Source organism: Populus trichocarpa, chromosome 8 (assembly GCF_000002775.5).
Source record: "Populus trichocarpa isolate Nisqually-1 chromosome 8, P.trichocarpa_v4.1, whole genome shotgun sequence".
In the NCBI taxonomy this organism is placed as follows: domain Eukaryota; kingdom Viridiplantae; phylum Streptophyta; class Magnoliopsida; order Malpighiales; family Salicaceae; genus Populus; species Populus trichocarpa.
Genome location: NC_037292.2, coordinates 12,706,568 through 12,727,960, shown reverse-complemented (window position 1 = coordinate 12,727,960; position 21,393 = coordinate 12,706,568). Strand labels below are relative to the sequence as shown.

Below are 21,393 nucleotides of genomic sequence, written 5' to 3'. Positions count from 1 at the left end.
TTTAACTTTTTTAAATTAGTTTTTTTTTTCCATCCTTAGATACCAAGTTAATTGAGAATTCAGTTTTATAATTGTTTGTTTAGCCTTTTATGAGATTATCGCGATCTAAAAAAAATCTCAGTATTAGGTTGGTTTTTGATTTCGTAATCATTTATTTTTGTTATCATATAATTAAATAAAAAAAATTGTTTTTTTAAAAATATAATCTCAATGGAGTCTATAACCCAGTTCACAGGTTTGGCATATTAACTCGACTTATCCAATTCACAGGTTTGACAAATTTATCCACTGATAAGATATGTTTTTTTTTTGTTTTTGATCTTTTAATTATTTTTAATTTATTCCTTTTCAATTCCATCATTTAATATTAGATTGGTTGAGAAATTGATTGCATTATTGATTTTTGTTAGTTTTCTAGGGATAATTGTCTCAAATAAGTGTCTATTTGTAAGTTGGTGCTTAATTTTGTGAGTATCTATTTTTATCATATAATTAAGTAAAAAAAATTATCAAACCCAATAAAATCCAAGACCTGGGTCGTGGGAGGCCAAGGTCGATCCAATAAATTATTATCTAAATATTTTTTTTAAAAATTATTATCTTGAAGTTTTTTTAAAAACTAAGTCGTATTTTTATTGATCATCAATGTTACATTTGGACTTATAAAATCGATCAATTTAAATCAAGCTAGCTTTCATATGGTTTAACTAAAAACTTAAATTAGATAAAAATTGAGTTTGAAAGTTTTAAAATTAACTCTTTTGGTCAAATTTAATAACATTGTTAAAAAATTCTTCGAACTTTTACTATTTTTTTACTATTTTTTAAAGAATGGTTCAATTCATGGTAGAGTGTGGAACAATATTATACTATTGGACAATCAATTACTGCATACCATATTGTTGTAAGATTCTAAATACGATAAAATAAAAAATAAGAAAAAGAAAGAAAAGTCATGCGAAACCAAAAAGAGGCTAAATTGGGAGAAGTCGATCGTGCTCTCCAATTGAAGAGCGGTACGTGTGTGCGCCTTTTAGTAGTTGACACGTCACTATCTCTTTTCCTTGTGACAATCTGTTTTACATGTGCTAGGTAGACCGGAAACCTTTGGGTAGAAAATGGAACCTTGAACAAATTGACCCGTTGACTCACTGGAGCCAATGCTATCGTATATCAAGTTACCAACTTTTTCTGCACTTGAATTTCTGAGGACATGACACGTTTAATATTTGCAGTTTTGCTTTTTCTTTTTTCTAGTTTAATTTTTCAAAATCCAACCGACAACAAAATTACTGGGGAGTGTGTTAAATATTATGTTTTAAATTATTTTTTATTTGAAAATATATTAAAATAATATTTTTTTATTTTATAAATTTTATTTTTAATATCAATACATTTAAAAATACTATAACAAATTAATTTTAAATAAAAAAAATTAAATTTTAAACAAATATTATTTTATCCGGACTGCCAAACACCTCCAAAGAAGTATTAATTTTTTAGCAATGAATTCACCTTTTTACCGATCATTATTACAAATACGATAGATAACCTTTTTAAATTTCATAAGTAAAAATGGCAAAATCTCGATGAAGAAAAAACGTATATATACCTTATAAGGAAGATCGACCCCACCACTCATCTTGAATAACTAAAAATAGATGAAGATGAGGACTCCTAAGTCTTTTTCACTATAATTAGTATAATAATTACCTCTAATCTAAAACACCTGTCTGTGGTGGAGGTGTTTACTGTACGAGTTGTCCATAAATAAAAAAGTTTTATTTTTAAATAATAATTTTAATAATATATGTAGTTTTGAATAATATTTTTTTATTTTTTATTTTATTCAATTAATTTAATTTGTGTTTTTATTTTTATTATTGTTAGCTTGAATAAAAAAATTATTTTAATAAATAAATTTAATAAATACAACCAGGTAAATGTTGCGACTTACGAGATTAAATATCTTGATCTATATCTGCTTTTTAATTTTTCTTTTTAGTTATCGTTTATGATTTATTTATTTATTAATATATATAGTTCTTAATTTATTTAGTTATATTTTTTTTATTTTCACTTAAAAGTATTTTATCTACAAAACAAGATTAAAAAAAAAACCTATTTATATATATTTTTTATTTTTTAAAAAATATCTAATCCACATGGAAGCACCAAGAAGTATTTAGAAATATAACTCTTGAGGCACAAGATAAAAGTAGTTGGCAAAGAAATTTTATAGTAGTGTTGCGTTACGTTTCCAAGTTGAAAATATTGATACAATAAATATAGAAGGAATATATCTTTTTCTAATTATATATTAAAAATATAAAAATTTACTCTAAAATTATATTAAAAAAATTATTATATATATATATATATATGTGTGTTCTTTTAACTAAATATATTTTTATTTTTTATTTTTTTTATTTTAACATATTAACTAAAACCCGAGTGTTTGATGTTCTTGGTTCAAAAAAATAAGTGTTTAAGTGTGATAATTATATTTTTAGTGTTTTTTAAAGGTAAATTTTATTTTTAAAAAATATTAAATTAATATTTTTCAAATGTTTTTTAATATATTAATATCAAAAATTAAAAATTTATTTTAAAATAAAAATACTAAAAAAAAAACACTTAACACAATACCAAACACAAACTAACGAAGGTTCTCCCCACCAGCTAAAAGATTGCGTGTACTCTGCCTGCTCTATATATATATTTATTTATTTCAATCAATTGCGTTTTCATTAATCAAAATTCAAAACCCACTTGGCATCGGTGCTTTGCTTCTTCTCTCTTTCTTTGGGTGCTTAATCATGGAAACTTACAGATGAGATGAGTGAACAAGCTTTCTCTTTGCAAGCAAAACATTTGTGTAGTCTGAGCTGATCAGGTCGGTGGTGCCCTGTTCTGTCTTTGAATTGGTCTCCTTTTAAATTTCCTTTGTCTCTGTTTCGCACTACTTCTCCTCCTTTTGTTTTTCAACTCGGAAACTTCATTTTAACTCACTTCTTCTTCACCATCTCCAACTCAGATACCCCATAATTAAAAAAACATTCTGCAATTTTTATTTTTATTTTTGCATTCCCAATCTGTAGTTTCTGTGTTAGAGTTTAGTTTCAAGTTTTAAGGTATGATCAACATGTTAAGAAATACTATATATACTGTGATATTGTTTTCTTGAGTTGACATTATTTTATTTGCAGCTGGAAAGGAGGGATTTTTTTCTGTTTGGAATCAATTAGCTTGCTGATGGGAGGTAAAAGCTCAAAAGGGTCAAGAGGGAGAGATTATTCTTCTTATGGTTCAGCCAATTCTTCATCTTCATGGAATCAATATGGATATCCTCCAGCATCATCATATCCATCTCCTCAACATGATCCCTATTGGACACAACAACATCACCATGCACCTGCTCCTAATCCATCTTATCCTTATGAATCACAAATGCCCCCCCAACAACCACACAAGAGGCTGGACAGGAAATACTCGAGAATAGCTGATAATTACCAGACTTTGGATCAGGTTGGTTGGACCATCAATTTATTTAATTACTCCTAATTTTATTTGTTTATTTTTTTTTGGCGTCTATGGGATAAGACTTTTAAGGGTGGTAGTGACAGAGTGAAAAACTAGACGAACGTTGAATGTTACAGACAAAAAAAACCTTCTGACACAACTTCAGCTGCTAAGGCCTGTTTTTAAGATATTTTGAGGACCCGTGAGATAAATTTGATCAACGCCTAGTGGGAAATTTGATCCAGACTTTGGATCAGGTTGGTTGGACCATCAATTTATTTAATTACTCCTAATTTTATTTATTTATTTTTTGGCGTCTATGGGATAAGACTTTTAAGGGTGGTAGTGACAAAGTGAAAAGCTAGACGAACGTTGAATGCTTACAGACAAAAAAAACCTTCTGACACAACTTCAGCTGCCAAGGCCTGTTTTTAAGATATTTTGAGGACCCATGAGATAAATTTGATCAACGCCTAGTGGGAAATTCTGTTGAAATTGGTGACAGATGAAGAAAGAAGTTGAGCCGATGGCTACCATAGAATGGATCCAGGTTTATGATCATTTGTTATGGCTTCTATATAGGATAAGTCTGAAGAATGTTGTTGACAATGATGTGAACAAGCATGTGGGCTTCGACATGACAGCTTGAAATATAACACAAGATACAGTTTAAGTGTATATAAGACTCGGCCAAAATCACCGAATGCTTACGCTTTACTGGAGTTTCATTATCTGTAAGCATAAACATGTGGTGAATTCTTGTGTTTGAACTATTGGTGATAAAGTGTGTGTTTAGTATTGTAGTGTAGGGTGCTTTTCTAAAGTGTTATTTTACCTAAAAATACATCAAAATGTTTTTTTTTTTGTTTTTTAATTTTGATATCAGCATATCAAAATAATCAGAAAGCACTAAAAAAAATCATCAATTTGATGTTATTTCATGTTAAATGCATTTTTAAAACGCAGGTTGAAACGCAATGCCAACCAGCCTCAAAATAGTCCCTTGTTATCTAATGAGGATTTCCGTGGGGACATTCCTATGAGGGCAGCTGGCATTGACACTTCCATCTTTATGGTCAGGGACTGGGAAAGGATTAGTGGATGGATACTATAAGTTGGTCCTACATCTTCAAACCTCTTTCTAAATCATTTGCTTGCTTGTTTCTATCTATATTTGATGATTTGCTGTAAAATTTGTAGATGGTCAAATGTAAATTTGTAAGATAATTTTAAGTATTCAACATGCTTCTAAGTACTAAACAAAGTTACTGTCCACAGGTGACTGCTGCTCTTGCTCAAGCTGGCTTAGAGTCTTCTAATCTCATTGTTGGAATTGACTTCACAAAAAGCAATGAGTGGACAGGTCTAGTTGTTTCCTGGTTTGTTTAACGTGTGGTAACAATTATGATTCAATCATAAAAGGTATGCTTAACCTTTTCTCAAAATCATATCAGGTGCAAGATCATTCAATCGACGAAGCTTACATGATATTAGAAATGGTCAAAATCCGTATGAACAAGCAATATCAATTATTGGCAGGACTATGTCTGCATTCGATGAGGATAACTTAATTCCATGTTTTGGATTTGGAGATGGTAATTTCATGTTAAGCTTCTTCTTCTTCTTTTTTTAGTTTATGAAGAATTCTCTTGAATTATTCTCTGTAGAATTATTTTTTGCACGAGGAAGATGATTTTCACGTTACTTTTTGCAGCATCTACACATGATCAAGATGTCTTTAGTTTCTTTCCTGAAGAGAGATTCTGTAATGGATTTGAGGAAGTGCTGACACGATACAAAGAAATTGTTCCCAACCTTCGGCTCGCTGGTCAGGTTCTGTACATTGTCTAAAAATGGCATCTTATTCAAAATATTCTATCAGGTGGTCCTAAGGCACACTTCATTTATGTTTTGTTATCGTAGGACCGACATCTTTTGCACCTGTTATTGAAATGGCCATTACTATTGTTGAGCAAGGTGGTGGGCAATACCATGTTTTACTGATAATTGCTGATGGACAGGTATTCACATTTTTTTTTTCTTTTGAATTCACAGTTTATTATTGTTGAAAGGCAGTTATTTTTTGTTGCTCCGCCTTTAGCAATTCATTTTAAAGGTTTTGAGTGCTAGGCAATACCAATCCTTTGAAAACGTTGACATTAAAGCATCAAAATTGCAACTAATATTTATTATATAAACACGGTGTGGATCCATTCCTGAAGAAGTAAAACTGGTCAGAAGAATTTTCACCTTTTCAAAACTCAAGGAAAAGAAACATTTGCAGATCGTATATGCCCTATTTTGCAGAAAGACTGCCTTCTAAGCAGGTCTCTTCTTGGTGAAATATTTTAATCAGTCAGAAGCAGAAGTGAATTGCCTGTTTCCAATCATTCCATGAAGCTGCAGTTGCTTGTGATGGTCATGACATTTGATTGGTGCATGGAAAATGCAAAACAGAAGGATATGTATTTATTTATTTTTTGATAATTAGGCAAAACAGTTATGATATTCCTGCTGCACAAAATCCACAGTTTTTCTATATACTTGGCTTGTCAATGCTTTCACTGTACCACTTCCGCTTACAAGAAAACTTTTAATCAATGAAAGGTGACTAGAAGTGTTGACACACATCATGGCCAGCTCAGTCCACAAGAGAGAAGGACAATCGATGCAATTGTAAAGGCAAGGTAAAGCAGTTTAGCTACGTGGGTCTGTGGGAGGGGGGGAGGTAGATATATATGATATTACATTTTCAATAGCTAGTTTTAGATTTTCCTGATCAATTGCTTGCATGCTTGACAATATCAGTGAATACCCTCTATCGATCATTTTAGTTGGAGTTGGTGATGGACCTTGGGAGATGATGAGGGAGTTTGATGACAACATCCCTGCTCGAGCCTTTGACAATTTCCAGGTAACCAGTAGTTCTGTCATGTAGTTGTTCAGACATTGCAGCTCTGCATCTACATATATACTAACGAGAACTATTTCTTTTCTGTGTCTTGTTAGTTTGTGAATTTTACAGAAATAATGTCCAAAAATGTGAGTCAGTCCAGAAAAGAGGCAGAATTTGCTCTTGCAGCATTGATGGAAATACCTTCTCAATACAAAGCAACTATTGAGCTTGGCTTATTGGGGTAAAAACGAAGTCTCAGTGCAGTGCTTTTCATTGATACACTTAAATTCCCAAGTCATGTAAATTTTTATAAATCTCATTTGTATGCTTCCATGGATAAAGCAATCACCACAGAGGGAATGCACCAGAGAGGGTTCCTTTGCCCCCACCACTTTACGGTCAAACTTCTTCAAGCAAATCAAAAGCTTCCCGTTCAAGCAGCTTCCAGCAGCGTGTACCTTCTTACTCTGCATATGATACACCAGTAAGCGGATATGAAACAACAGCAGAGAAGGCTTCATCTTTATATGATACACCAGTTAGTGGATATGAAACAACAGCAGAGAGGGCTTCATCTTCTAGCTCTGTGTATGATAATCAGGTGTAAAAATTGTTCCAGATACAGTTCATTTTATTGATCAGTATTTTTTCTTCTGTTACATTACTAAATCAGCCTTTCGTCCTTGATCTGGGCATTAACAAGTAAATAAATAACTCTTGCTTTCAATGTTCATATCCATACCATCACATTTAGTCTCCCATTGCAATTAACACTTTTTTTATGAACTTTGACAGGTTTGCCCCATTTGTCTCACTAATCCAAAGAACATGGCCTTCGGTTGTGGGCATCAGGTGAACCATGATCCTTTTTCTGTCTATTTATTTAAAGAAGGAACCATATTCTATATATGATATTTTGTCATGACAATGTAATCATAACCACAAGTACTTTATTGCCACCTCTTCCTATTCTGCAGACTTGTTGTGATTGTGGAGAAGACCTCCAAGTGTGCCCCATATGTCGAGGCCCAATACAGGCTAGAATCAGGCTCTATTAGTAAATCTCAATGCGTTCTCTGAGATCATATCTGCTCCCTGCATGTTTGGTTCGGTGGGAGCTGAATCAAATGCTCATTATTCTGAATAGCCATTCAACAGTGTTTCTTCGGAAAGCAGGGAAAAGAAATGGTTTATAAATAACCTTCAAGAACCAGTTTTAAGATTGTGCAGAGTTGATTTGTTTCTTGGTGGATGTATTTTTCGGCGAGGACAAACGCGAAACTAGTTAGATTTATGCAATCTTGTATAGATCATGGCGGAGTACTCTGCCCAAGACGTGTGTTTCATAAGTTGGTTTTGCAAAAAGGAGTTAATGAACTACACTTGGATTAGGATGAGGTAGGTTTTTCTTAGCTGTTGATAAACAAAAACTAAAATCCATTTTTTTTTAATATGTATATATTTGTGGTGTTATTTCTGTTTTTGGACAAGGATTTTTGTATTTTTTTATTACATTAACAAAAAAAAAAACTAAAAGAGAAGGGGTTTTTACTGTATTTTTTTTAATATAATATTATTTATTAGAATAATGTTTTTTTTCTCTTTTTTTTTTTTAATTTTATTTTTAATATTAAATTTATTAGAGCTTTAATATTAGGTTTATTAGAGGACTTCATTATTTTTTTCAATTTATTTTTTATAAGATTATCTCGAACTCATAACTCGAATCACGAGTTTGTTGGGTTAATTTGGTTGACTCGAGTTTCTTTATTTTTTTTTTAATTTTAATTTTATTTTTTAATATTAAATTTATTAGAGCTTTAATATTAGGTTTATTAGAGGACTTCATTATTTTTTTCAATTTATTTTTTATAAGATTATCCCGAACTCATAACTCGAATCACGAGTTTGTTGGGTTAATTTGGTTGACTCGAGTTTTTTTATTTCTTTTCTAATTGACTTTCTTTTCTCAATTTTATCCTTTAAAATTTAGTTAATTAAAAATAAAGCTTGGTGATTTGTTTTGGTTTATTTTCAATGAGATTATCTCTATCTCATGACTCACGTCATGTGTTTGGCAGTTAACTCTACTTGACTTGAGTTATTTTTTGTTTTTTTTTTTAATTTATTTTGTTTTCAACACAAGTTTGATTGTTGATTGAGAATTATATTTTATAATTTATTTTAATTTATTTTTTATTGAGTTGTCTCGATTTCATGATCTAGATCGCGGGTTTGACTTGAGTTATTTTTTTAATTGATTTTTTTTAATTTCATCATTCAATATTAAATTTATTAGAAATTAACTTTTATAATTTGTTTTAATTTATTTTATATGAAATTATCATAATTTCATGACTTGATACTGGATTAGCAGGTTGGCTCGAATTAACTTGAATTGATCCATGCCTCAATGTTTATTAAAATAAATATTATTTTAAATATTTATTTTGAGTTAAATTATATTTACTAGTTATTCAAATTGTTTTTAGATCAGATCGAGATACATTAAAGCAATTCTTATATAATTCTACTTCTTTTTACTGAAAAAAATATTAATATTTTTTTTCGTTAAAAAACTAGTTGAGGTATTGAGTCAGTAATATTGGATTGGATTTTATGTATTGTGGAGATGCATTTGAGCCCCGTTATCTGGTGTAATTATGCAAGCCGGAAAATTAATCAATATATCCTTATAATAAGAAAAATCAAATTAATTGAAACTTGTATTTTGTTGAAGTCTCCAATAGGTCCTTCCATTAGTGATGATTGTATATTAATTAAGCTTCCAAAATGCCTTGGCCCGCTTTAATTAATGACAAAAACAACTTCGAAATTAGAATGAAAAGTTAAAAAAAAAAAAGCGTGATTAATTCCAAAAATAACAATAAAAACAAATAAAAAGGAAAAGGGGGTTGTATAAAAATACCCAGAACGATTTATAAAATAAATAAAAAACTTATTTGATTTTTTAAAAAAAATTTTGTTTAATCATTTTAATTAGACACCTTTTGACGACTACCTCTCTAATCTAAGGACGTGCTGATTAATTTTTCCCAAGAAAAGCATTATAAAAGAAATGTCAGAAAAGAAAATCTGGTATTGGCCACTTTTATTTTCAAGGAAAAAAGAGCTTAACTTCAATGGAAAAATTTTAAAAAAAAAAAAAACAATAGCCATGACAAGTGATTGAGATAGTGAAATTAGCAAAAAAAAAAAATAATAAAATCATTGTGATATGAGCGTGTAGTCGACGCAAGGACCGCATAATCTGATTAACATTACACAAAAAATTTCTATAAATGGTGTTCAATATCAAATATCACAATTCGCATCAACGCAATACATATTTGCCATTGACATCTAGGAAAAGAATCAGAAACAACAATCGGCAAAAGGTGTAATACTGTCACTCTCTTTTTTTCCGGCAACCTGCATTCGCCAAGGCAGAGTTGTGAGGGGATACAGCAGCTCTCATTTAAAAATATGAAGGACATTGTACCTAATTTCTCCATCCAAACGCATTCACACTCTAAGTGTCAATTCGGGTCAAATTTCTAATTGCATTTTAACTCCAAGAAGGTACAGATCAATCATATGAAATTGCGGGTTACGACTGGGATCTTAAGTGCAGGTGTTCTACCCTTGGGAGCATAGAAGTTTCCCCTACCACTAAGAAATACAGACTTGATGGACATCCCTTGTTTCAGATGGATTTATCTACCAAATCACACTTGTTTGTCCGGGGTGAAGGCCGAGCAGCATAGTGAATTGATTGAGTAGCGATATCACTCAGGGTATACATCTGTTAAATGTTCTCAAGATGATAAATCAGCATCAATGCAAGATGGGGGGCTTTCGCATTGGCTGTCCGGGGGTTCCAATACATTCAACGATAGATTATCTTCCGATTAGTTGAGTACCTAAACTACACTCATACTCATGAAGCAAAGAGAAGATTGTTATGATAACTCTGCATTCTATATTATTTATACAAAAAAGAGCATTTGAGAAAATAAGGATTTTATTTTATGATCAAATATTTTTTTCTTGTTGCTTGCTTTCTTAAGAAAAAGATTTCAACCCCCATGATAGATAATAACATCAAATCTCTATTAATCTCAGAAGATCCAATAGATTGATTGTTTTCTAACAAAATTCATTGCAACAGAAACAAACAATTGAAAAGTAGAATCCATTAATAATTTGTTCTTGATAACCAAATAATTTAACCTCAATTAAATGCCACAAAAAATTATTAAAATGATAAATGGGCCACCAACATAAAGTTCAAGTAACTAGGTCCTGGGATGGTGGCTAATTATTACTTATTGTGAAGGCTTACTGACATCTATTATAGTTGCCTTGAGCTGTATTTAGACCATACAATTGCATCCGTGAAATAGAAAAGAACCACCAACAATCATATTTCTATGCGACATTGATGATAATAAAAAATTTCAACAACAATTAAAACTGTTTAAATGTGTATACAGGACAGATATGCGTGAAAGAGACAAATACCTGGAGGTCATTTGATAGAAGTATGCTTGATTGAATTAATCTTTAGCAGTAATAACTAAAACTTTCTTGTCCCTGTTGATAGATTGAAATTATTGATGTATTAATACCACACAGCCATACTCTGAGAAAACAAGTATCTAGATAATTACAGAAAAAATGTAAGACATGGAATTAGAGATAATATGGATTAGGAAAGAAGATGTTAAATTGAAGTGTTATGTAGAAAGAACACAGCGAACTATAAGAAAGTAGACTAATTGTTAATTGGCCGAGAAATGCCATCCTACCTTGTTAACTTAATAGCATGTCAGTCAATAGTAGTAACCTCTACTTGGTTCTGACTCGGGTACCATGACACTAGATAGCAATTGACCCTGCAAGCTCCTTCCTTCAGGCTCCTGGAGGAACTTATTGTCCTCTATGTAAGACTGAATTTCTAGAATTATTGGATTTAGTTCTGAATCCTCCCGTTCTCTCAATGCATTTAGAAAGTCATTTAAGATTATGTGGAGCATCTTCGTAAACTGAGATTTGTATTTTCTGAAGAGAACAAATCCTGCTGTCTGTGGAAACATAGAATTTTCTCAGCTCCATGGGTCCTTTTCTAAATACCACTATACCAAGTACATCAAAAAATTCTACCAACTTACTTGCAGGAAGGCATTCAATGCAACAGCAGTATACATATTGGCAGGGAGAACATTTAAGAACCTCGCAAGCCATGCCCAACCTTCTTTTGGACCATGAATGTTTGGGACACCCTGCACTTCTGTCTGCAAAGTTACAAGTGACCTGGGTCAGCTGCCACTGATAATGTATGAAGAGGTTAAAATGAGAGCCAAGATATTAATCCTCAATGAGAATGGCCAGGCTGTCATCCTAATAATACAAGGAAAACTCTTTTTTTATTATTAAGAAAAGAGAGTGACAAACCTGAACCAGAGCCCCATACAGTTTCATGTAAGATTCTAACCGTTTCAAATAATCCTTCACACTCTCAAGCTTCCCACCATCTTCTCGATGTCCAATGTCTTTATAGTAAGCCTCTTTTGATTCAAAGGCCGACTGAAATTGGAGAGAGAGAAAAAAACAACAATAAATAATGGGAGTTGCAACAAAAACAAAGGAAGAAATGCCACAAGTAAATCCTGTTCTCTCATCTTTTACCACTTACAGACCACTACCTGATTATTAGCCTTTTTACTTCCAAGTTCGATTTCTATCAGAATGGCAAGAGTGGAAAAGATAATCATTTAAAACTGCTGATAAAAGATTTTTCTGGAACTGTATTTCTGAGAATTTGAAGACCACAGTAGGTAGAACAAGGATTTTTAAAGGATACTGCCGGAAATTGAGGTGAGATTCAAGTAACACTCATGAAATACACATAGGAATGGAGGTCCCCTTTCAACACTTTACCAACTAAAATCCGAAGTTAGTCAAACAGGTTCAAAGGTAATGAAGGAAACACAAATATAGATAAAAGAAAATTGTAGAGCTTTTCCCTATGGTGACAAATGATTATTGCCACAAGTGATGGGTTGCGACTTGGAAGAAACTTCAGAAAACATTTACTTTGACACAGATTTAACTTTAGGCTCTTCCCAATTGAAAATCTCAAGTGTGCATAGCTAGCCACTTTCAGGACACTTTTCAAGATTGAAACTAGAACAGGGATATTTGATAGGTTATCTGAGTAAATCATTTATATAACAGGAACACCTTCATATGTGCTGCTATTTGTTAATCAAGATGAGATGTTTGAGAGATAAAAATATGACTTCATAAGGTCATCCTTTGATCTACTGATGCATGGCAGATTAGAATTCTTTGACGTTAATAAGTAAAGAGCACTGAGAATGTTGATAAATAGACTCTGTATCAGCCCAGTAGAGTTTTAAGTTAAGGAACTCTTTCCTCCAGTTCCCAGTCTCTCTGATCTTGCCTTCTGTATTCTATATCATTCACAAATGCATGTACCATATACAGGTTAAGCAAGATTCTTTTGATTTTATTTTAATGTATTATTTTAACACATTTGTGGAAAGCTCAAGGGATTAAATGAGTCACCTTTGAGTACACTATGTGCTTTGGGACAGTGTAGATGCAAGCTCTATGGAACTCAGCAAGAAGAAGATCCATTGCTTGTGGGACCTGATTCACAAATAATTAACATACATGAGAGAACAGAAGATATCCAAGCATAAGGGCATACCTTCTGCTGAAATATGATTAAAACATTCCCTAATCTTCCTTGGAAGGCATAACCCCAACCCCCTAGCCTATGCTTATGTGAAAAATCCTCTACAGACCACTAGGGCCACATCTTCTCATTTTAGAATCAAATGGTGCATTGCAAAGTCACCCAGGTAAACAGCCGCAGTTTGCATGTCTTATTTTCCTTTTCACCATTAGTATCTTCACACAATCTTCAAACTTACAGAGCATGATAACTTAATTTCTCTCACAAAACCCACCCCTGTTTGAACAAGACAGAAAATAAGAAAAAACAGAAGAGAAGAGAACAAGTTAAATTGAAAAGCTTTACCTGTGAAGTAACAAGAACAATGACGTGTCCACACGCAAAAACAGCATTATCAGGACTTTCACAATGGGAAACAACCTATGGAGTCATAGACACCAAATCAGGGAAACATATTAGTGTGTCCTTTACTTCCACATTCCGTGATTGAACAAATTACAAAGTAAAACTCTGCATACAGACAATAGCTGCAATAAGAGGGCGAAGAACCTAAATGGACTAAATAAATTTTGCGCCACAGAGCTTCTTAGCAATATAAATAGAGAAAAGCTTATGTTTTCGAAGCTTGTAATTCACAAGGAGAATGCAAACTATAATCAGATGTATGCACACTTTATCTTTAGCTTTCTTAATTACACACATGCTAATCAAAGTGCAGAAATAAAATATTTGCACGTTTTTGTTTTTGTCTTACTCTATAATTACATAAAAAATGTGGAATGCATTCCATCACAATGGATATATAATGATGTTTTAGGACCTGCTTCCTGAACTTTCTCACCACTAGATTCTCCCAATTACCTTATAAAAACAACAAACAAGACTAACAATCCAGATTACCTTCTTTGCAAATGCCGCAACACTGATTGACTGAGGACAGGAAGGATTCTTTAAAATCTTAACAAGCTCACTTGCCTTAACTCTGTAACAAAATTAATAGAACATTTAAAATATTTTAGGATGCAATATAAGTCCACACTCATGAATAAATGGCAAATTGGATATATAAGGTCTCTTAAAGTAATCATTTGTTTCTCTCAAGTAACTAGAACAATGAACAGAATACTCAAAACACAAAAGGGTATCCACCTTACCTAACGTTCTCTTTTATCCCCCTTATTTGTCTGATCAGCCTAGAAATATGCCTCTCGTGGTTGCTAAAATCCTAATGAAAATGACACCAGAAAACAAGTCAGAGTATCAAATACAAGATTTAAAAGTTATGAGATCCCTTAAAATCAGATAAGGACCACATTGAAAAACTGGAACATAAATAAAAATCCAAGAATGACCAAAGGAAAAGATGTATGTACCCAATATGAAGGAACTACAATAACAAATTTTAAAAATTAAGTAATTATAAGATCAGTGCCAGAAATTGTAAATCACAATGACAAGCATTTTTTTAATGAAGTTAACAGAACATGAGATTTGAAGACTTAACATAACATATTCTAGCAAATACCATATTGGAAGTCATTATCAATGTCCGGTTTGCTTCTTCAAGCTCTTTAAGCTTTAGCAATCTTCCCTGCTCTAAAGTCAGAGCAGTTTGTGCAGCCCTCACAACATCACCTGCAAAAATTGTCTAATTCAATAAAGTGCACAAAATACCGATGATGGGTATTGTGAAATGTAAATAGTGTAGCTTCCTTTCTGGAACTTGGCATCATGGTAACATATAAAGTTTTTAAGAGAGAAAATAAACAAACAAAGAGACGAAGAGCCAGGATTGAGCCCTGAGGAAGTTGAAAAGGATAGCCAACTGCAAAATGATGGGCATTCTTATATAGAAAAATAGTGGGAAGCAGAGAAGGGATGGAGATCATAAGGTTTTAGGCTACCAGCAATATATTTTCCTTTTATCACTACCAAAATAATATTCTGACACTGGCCTTTACGTTTTCCACTTAAAAATTTCACACAAAAGAAATATGTGAGAGAAAAATAGAGAAGAATTGGAGAGGTAGGAACAGGGAAGGAGGGAGGGAGGGAGGATAAAATGTTTAAAGAAAAGTTCAACATAAAATCAAAATGGACCACAAGCATGTCAATTTGAGACCCAAATTGCTTTTTGGGCTCTGAAACCTTTCATAATTCAAAGCACTAGAAATTTGAGTGCTTGCATAGGAATAAAAACAGAATACCTGTTGTTTGTGATTTCTTAGTTCTATTAGATCCAGACCCCTGGGGTTGAAGGTTCATATTTGAAGAGTCAGCACTTAGTTGGGGTTTGGCAGCCTCCTGTTGCGAGGCTACAGCATCTATCCTTTTTGAGGCTTCAGTAGCTTCCTTTTCAGCCGCTTCCTTTGCTGCTCTCCTCTCTGCTTCTACAGCAGCCATTTTTGCTTCCTCAAATCTAAGTTTGGCCTGCATTCAGAACTGTAATCAATACGCTGACAAATAATATCTACCAAGAAAGTTATGATAGATATACCACAATAAATTTAATCCAGGTTGGAGTTAAAAAGTTTGATCAGGAATGGTTAACCAATATCATTACAGAATTCCCAAACATGCAATAGATGTATTTCTTAGAAAACAACACAACACATGCAAACAGCTTGGAAAAATAATTTGCAGGCAAGGATACTTATACAGACATGGTGGAATTAAAGAAATACCAGGTCTCTCAATGAAGCAGGACTCACAGAAAATGCAATTCAAGAGCCCTAAACTTCAGGCATGAAGGGAGAGGCAACGAGCTCATAAGCCAAGAAAGGAATGCAGCAAACATTGTACATATATCCAGAAATAGCATGTAAATTATAAGATCACAAATACTATGCCCAGAATTACACAGAAAAATATTAAAAACCCAGGACAAATCAACAAACCTCTGCTTCTGCTCTAGCTCTTTCTTGCCGTGATCTTTCCTCGTGAAAAGCCCTTTCCTTTCTCTTGGCCTCTTCATGAGCTGCATCACTTCTTATTCTCCTTTCTTCTATTTGTGATTTTAGTTCATGATCTCGCTGAATGGCAGTTAAATGATTGTCAAGTGCCTCTGCACTATAACATCATAAAGAAATGTCATAAATCATTTCAGGTTTCTCTAGATGAATTGTCCCCAGCCCCCAGGCAAACTGGTGTGCAATTCACTTTAGACCTTATATATTGTGCATTCACATTGTGCTAAGCCAAGCCACTGGTGTGCAATCGATTCAATTTAGATACACACATGACAACAGAGGAGTAATTGCATACACAAGATTAGCATGCACTTACTTTGAACATGTCATCATGCCCAGTCCTCAAAATTAGAATCCCCTTTGACACATGACTTATACTTTTGTACACTAGTTTTTACTAAATTAAGATTATAACTTAAACATAATCTCAACAGGAGTTTCTACTTTAATCAACCACCACTTGTATTTCCTGCCATTGTCTAGTAGGAATGTACTTAAATAACACAATAGCAAACAACCAAACATTTAAAACCTCTAGAATTTCATGACACTTAGATCCCTAATTCATTGGTTCCTTCTAGCATATCAACTCCTTTCTTTCTTGGTTTCTGTCTCCATTGAAAATTTCAAATTCCTTCTATCAGAATTATACATTGAGAAGGAACAATATGAATTTTGGAACGCAGGGAGATTGCATCCACTATGGTCACTAATAATGCATTAAGCTGTCAGCAGCCAGTTTTTTCATTGTAGGTCGATCACACGGTGTTAACAAGAAATCGACAGAAATGACTGTAAGGCGTAGGCCAATTAAGAACAGTATCATGACTCCATTATTTCTTATGCAATTCAAAATACAATACAATAGAACAGAATAATGGGCCAGAAATCTAATCATTGAAACAGGATTTTCTAACTATCAACTTACATAGGAGTATAAAGAAATAAAAGAACAAGAAGATGCAGTCTTACATTTTGCGTTGATAGTGAGTATCAAGTTTTCTTTCCAGTTCCTTCCTTGCTTCCCTATACTTCTCAATTCGAGCAAATGCAGATGCAGATTTTTCCTGCTCAGTCATTAATTCTGTCTCTATTGCTGAAAGTTGGTTCCTGATATCCTCCTGCTAATCAAGCGCTTTACCAATGTTAAACACCCAAAAACAAGTCTCAATAAACCTCAACGCAAAAAAATAATGATAACAAAATAACTAAATAAAAAATCTTGGGCCTCCCTACTTCTCTGACAACTCAACATGGCTGTTATGTATGTATGTAATGAAGAAAACATAAGGCACATAGCAACACACAAGAAATGACTGCAATTTAAATCCACACACCTGCACTTGAAGATGATGCTCGTGACTTCGCTCAAAAAGAGCACTTTCAACTAACCCTACTTCATCCATCAAGTAGGACTGAGCATCGAAAGCTAACTCATAATCAGAACTGTCACTGTCACTGAAAGACAAGCAAAACACAGCAAAAAAAATTGAACCCAGAAATCCAAAATAGCAGATTTACAGTAAGTAGAAAGCAAAGAAACAATTACTTAAATTAAATACTAAACAAATAATCATCCAGATATAATTCATGTAATCAACATTTAAAGACCCGTGTAGTTTAATATCACACCTCATATAAAGATCATCGCAATTGAACCGTTTTGCAGTCACCATACTTAGATCATGATCCTCCTCCCTCTCGCTTTCTGAAAGCTCAGTCTCTTCATTGGACAAGCTCATGACAAAGGCCATGGGACTTCTCTTCACACCCTTCCTGTTCCAAAACTCTCTAAAAAGAATCAAAACATTGGATTCAAGCGAGAATTCAAATAGTAAATGAATACACAATATGATATACAGACGCAACTAAGAGAAACCATAACAAATAGAAAAAGCAGAGTACCGAGATTGAACTTTGGTGAAAGGCACAGGAACTGAACACGAGTCATGGAGCTTCTTTTCAAGTGAATGGAGCTCTGATGAAAGAGACTCGAAACTCCAATTGGGTTCGGGGTCAACTACAATGTCATGCACTTTCTGTGGACAGCGTAGTGCCAATTTAAAAGCTCCCCTGAAAAATTATCAATCAAGCACAAAGAGAGACAAAGAAATTCAAAACTTTGAAGCACAGAATCAAGATATTGTTAACTAAGAAAAAGAAGCCGGTACTTACATTTCTTTTAATCCTGCACAAGCTGCTTCAAAATTTTCAGGTTGTGAGATTGAATTGGATAGTCCTCAATTGGGGATAATGGTGCCCTAGGATGCAAGACTGTAGCCACTCCAGGGGGGGGGGGGGGATAATAGCTATACTCTGATTGATGTACACATCGAATATTCAAGCAGTTCACTCTGGACAAAAAGGACAAATTTAACATAAGTACATAGATAGAATTAAGAAATTCAATCTAACTGCAAAGTTAAATCAATCACATGCATAACTAGCCTAGGGGTAAGAATTCGGCTTTTTGGTGTGGTTTTTGGCATCTTTTATTTATTTTTTCATAAACTGAAATTGAACCAAATCAAAACCAAATTTTATGAACCAAAATGGTTCGGTTCAGTTTGGTTGATTCAGTTTTTTCTTCCTGAATCAATTAGTAATCAAACATTTCAATTGCAAAAATCTAAGTGTAGTTAAGAAAAGGGTTCCTGGTCACCACAGGTTGAACCCTCATTATTTTTTTGGGAAAACTAAATGGAATTTTGAATCATTAAAAAAAGAAATGATATTTAGGAAAGGAAAGCGATTATTTCCACTTTAAATTTTCCTTTTAATTTAAACTATCTGAAGCTTGAAAAAATAATTTAGAAGACTGTCAAGGCAAGGTTGGAGGCCATGCCAACCTTCCCGCTAACCTTAACCAAACAACTATAGACAAGGATAAGCTTTTAGGGAAATAGGTATGCATTTTCTTCTTTGAGAAATGATTTTGACCAAAAGTAATAATTATATCAAAATCAAGACATCTCTTGTAAGGTTGTATCGACATAAACCTTAGTTTTGATGCATTAATTGTGAAAAGGTAGGGAGCGCAAGCTATTCAAGTATGTAAGATACAGTGAGCAGAAAACAGGAGTTAACCTTGCAGGTTGGGTAATGCTCTTTGAGATGATTAAAAAAATGATGTACGCAAGCCTTGTCAGCCTCTGTAACAGAACCCACCTGCAATTTAGAAATAAAGTGAAAATTTATTGGTAGATATATGTGCATATGTATATGCATATATTCAAGTTTGTTTAATTACATTTACGCATCGTTTTGTTGATTGAAATATGCCTGCCGATTGAAGAAAAGTAATCATACATGAGAAAACCCTAGATTTGGAAATCTGTATATATTAAAGCTCAAAATAAGTATGATTAAGTACGAAGCTAAATTTCATCAAATTTCTGATTCTGGGCCATACGAAGCCATAAAACGATGGATTGGCAACTTAAATAAGTGTTTAGGTATCTCCTTTTGTTGCTAATTTTTTTTAAAAAATAATAATAATCGACATTAGCTTCACTGTCCTAAAATTAAACAGGATTTTGAAATTAGGGCTTTGTAATTTATTTATTTTTACTAGTAAACAAATAAACAGAATGTGTCCACCGAATTGCTTCGGTTCAGTTAAGATATTCCAGTAATTTCAAGTTCCGGCAAAAACTAGTACTGAATATCGGTATTCAAAAGAAGGAGAGAGACACTCACTTGCAAGGAGAAGAAAACGTCCCAGCTTCACTGAGAGGAAATCTGAAAGACCTTCCTCTAGCAGTAATCTCAGAGTCGATTCCTTCACAGGCGCACAGGAAAAGAGAAAGCGAGGCAGTCAGAGAGTGTGGAAGAGGACGAGACCGTGATTCGAAAGTGCCTGGGACCCGGGATGGCAATTTACTATATGGTACGTGGTATGTGGCGGTTTGTTTTTTAAATATTTTTATTTAAAAATATATTAAAATATTTTTTTAATTTTTAAAAATTATTTTTCATATTAATACATCAAAATAATTTTTAAAAATAAAAAAAAATTAAAATGCAATTCTAAACTGTTCTTTAATAAAAAAATTCAATGGATATTAATTGATCCAATCTAAATTGATGGGTATTTTTTAAATAATTATTTTATCTATAAAATAATATTTTATATAAATATTATGAAATTCCAAATAAAATATAACTTGAAATATATATTTATATTATATAAATATATTTATAGAATATTTAGATTTTTTAATACAATATAACATATATAAATACACTTGTGTATATATATAAAAAATATATTCATTATTTAATATATACACACACACACTTGAAGTATATATTAATTATTTTATTTTTTTATTAAATAATAATATACAGTGAATACTCATACTAATATTCAAAATCCAATATATAATTTAATAAAAAAAAATTTTACCAGCGAGCACACATTGCTATCTTTACATGGTCCTCTTATTTATTTTTATTTTTTACTCGTTTTATAATATAGTTTTAAAATCCAATTCTACTTGGAAATTTAACCTAGAATTTAATTAATGGGCTAAAATCAAATCAGATTTATAAAAAAATAAAAAAAATTTAAAATCCGGCTAACCTAACAAGTTGACCTGGTTAACTCGACAAGACTCGGTCAAAAACTCAATTGCAATTCATTAACTATTTTTTTTATTTTTTACCAAAACGACGTTGTTTTTATTTATATAAAAAAAATAAAGTTGACCCGAATAACCCGGTCAAAACCTATGACCCGGGTCTTGAGCCAAGTCGACTACCGAGCCGGATTTAAAAACATTGTTTATGGCACATGCTGTGATGCAATTTTGTTTGTGTGATGTTCAATTATCAATTTTATTTGCCCCTGTACTTATGGGATGTCTCAATATCATCCTTTCCTTTGGTTTCTATCTTTCCATTCCAGTCCACAAAATAATGGAATTGTTGATTTGACCTCACTTTATTTCTCAATTAACACGTTAGGATTGATTTTCGAGAAAAGTCTCAATTGAGCCCTCACTTCTCAATCATTATTTGTTGAAAAAATGGGAATAGATTTAACAAACATCATCACGAAGAACAAATCAATTTAATAGAAAGAAAAATAACAGAGATGGATAAAAACAAAAGTGCCAGGGCACATAAGATTTAACATGGTTTCAAAAAATCCAACTTACTATTGATCCATAGGTTTTTTCTAGAGAAAATTAGTACAATAATATAATTATGATTTTTATACTCAATCACAAAACCTCCTGTATACGTACTTACTTTCACACTCAAAGAAAACCTCT

The 21,393-nt window shown here is 32.6% G+C and overlaps 2 protein-coding genes across 10 annotated transcripts; one reads left to right on the top strand and one right to left on the bottom strand.

Annotated features, from left to right (window-relative positions):
• Positions 1–2,729: 2,729 nt before the first annotated feature.
• Positions 2,730–7,908, top strand: LOC7473198 (E3 ubiquitin-protein ligase RGLG5). 3 transcript variants are annotated; one of them, XM_006379893.3, is made up of 12 exons: positions 2,730–2,896; positions 3,210–3,528; positions 4,801–4,885; positions 4,977–5,117; positions 5,237–5,350; positions 5,446–5,543; positions 6,130–6,209; positions 6,331–6,436; positions 6,532–6,659; positions 6,761–7,019; positions 7,214–7,270; positions 7,396–7,908. In XM_006379893.3, exons 2-12 carry the CDS (start codon positions 3,256–3,258, stop codon positions 7,474–7,476), a joined length of 1,422 nt encoding a protein of 473 aa, XP_006379955.1. In that variant the 5' UTR covers positions 2,730–2,896; positions 3,210–3,255; the 3' UTR covers positions 7,477–7,908. The 3 variants fall into 3 exon arrangements, with proteins under 3 accessions (XP_006379955.1, XP_052311439.1, XP_024463080.1); XM_052455479.1 differs by having other exon boundaries at positions 2,737–2,927; XM_024607312.2 differs by having other exon boundaries at positions 2,737–3,134.
• Positions 7,909–9,690: 1,782 nt separating this feature from the next.
• On the bottom strand, positions 9,691–19,979 carry LOC7480949 (mRNA export factor GLE1). 7 transcript variants are annotated; one of them, XM_052455477.1, is made up of 19 exons: positions 19,814–19,979; positions 19,202–19,282; positions 18,290–18,468; positions 18,020–18,187; positions 17,747–17,905; positions 17,452–17,572; positions 17,087–17,238; positions 16,043–16,214; positions 15,353–15,575; positions 14,671–14,780; positions 14,300–14,370; positions 14,046–14,127; positions 13,491–13,565; positions 13,013–13,096; positions 11,876–12,007; positions 11,593–11,715; positions 11,230–11,505; positions 10,943–11,014; positions 9,691–9,920 (listed from the first exon to the last, which is right to left on the bottom strand). In XM_052455477.1, coding segments are annotated over exons 3-17 (1,926 nt in total). In that variant the 5' UTR covers positions 18,292–18,468; positions 19,202–19,282; positions 19,814–19,979; the 3' UTR covers positions 9,691–9,920; positions 10,943–11,014; positions 11,230–11,253. The 7 variants fall into 7 exon arrangements, with proteins under 7 accessions (XP_052311437.1, XP_052311436.1, XP_024463078.2 ...); XM_052455476.1 differs by having other exon boundaries at positions 9,691–9,850; XM_024607310.2 differs by having other exon boundaries at positions 9,691–9,850; positions 17,087–17,235.
• Between the last annotated feature and the right edge of the window lie 1,414 nt (positions 19,980–21,393).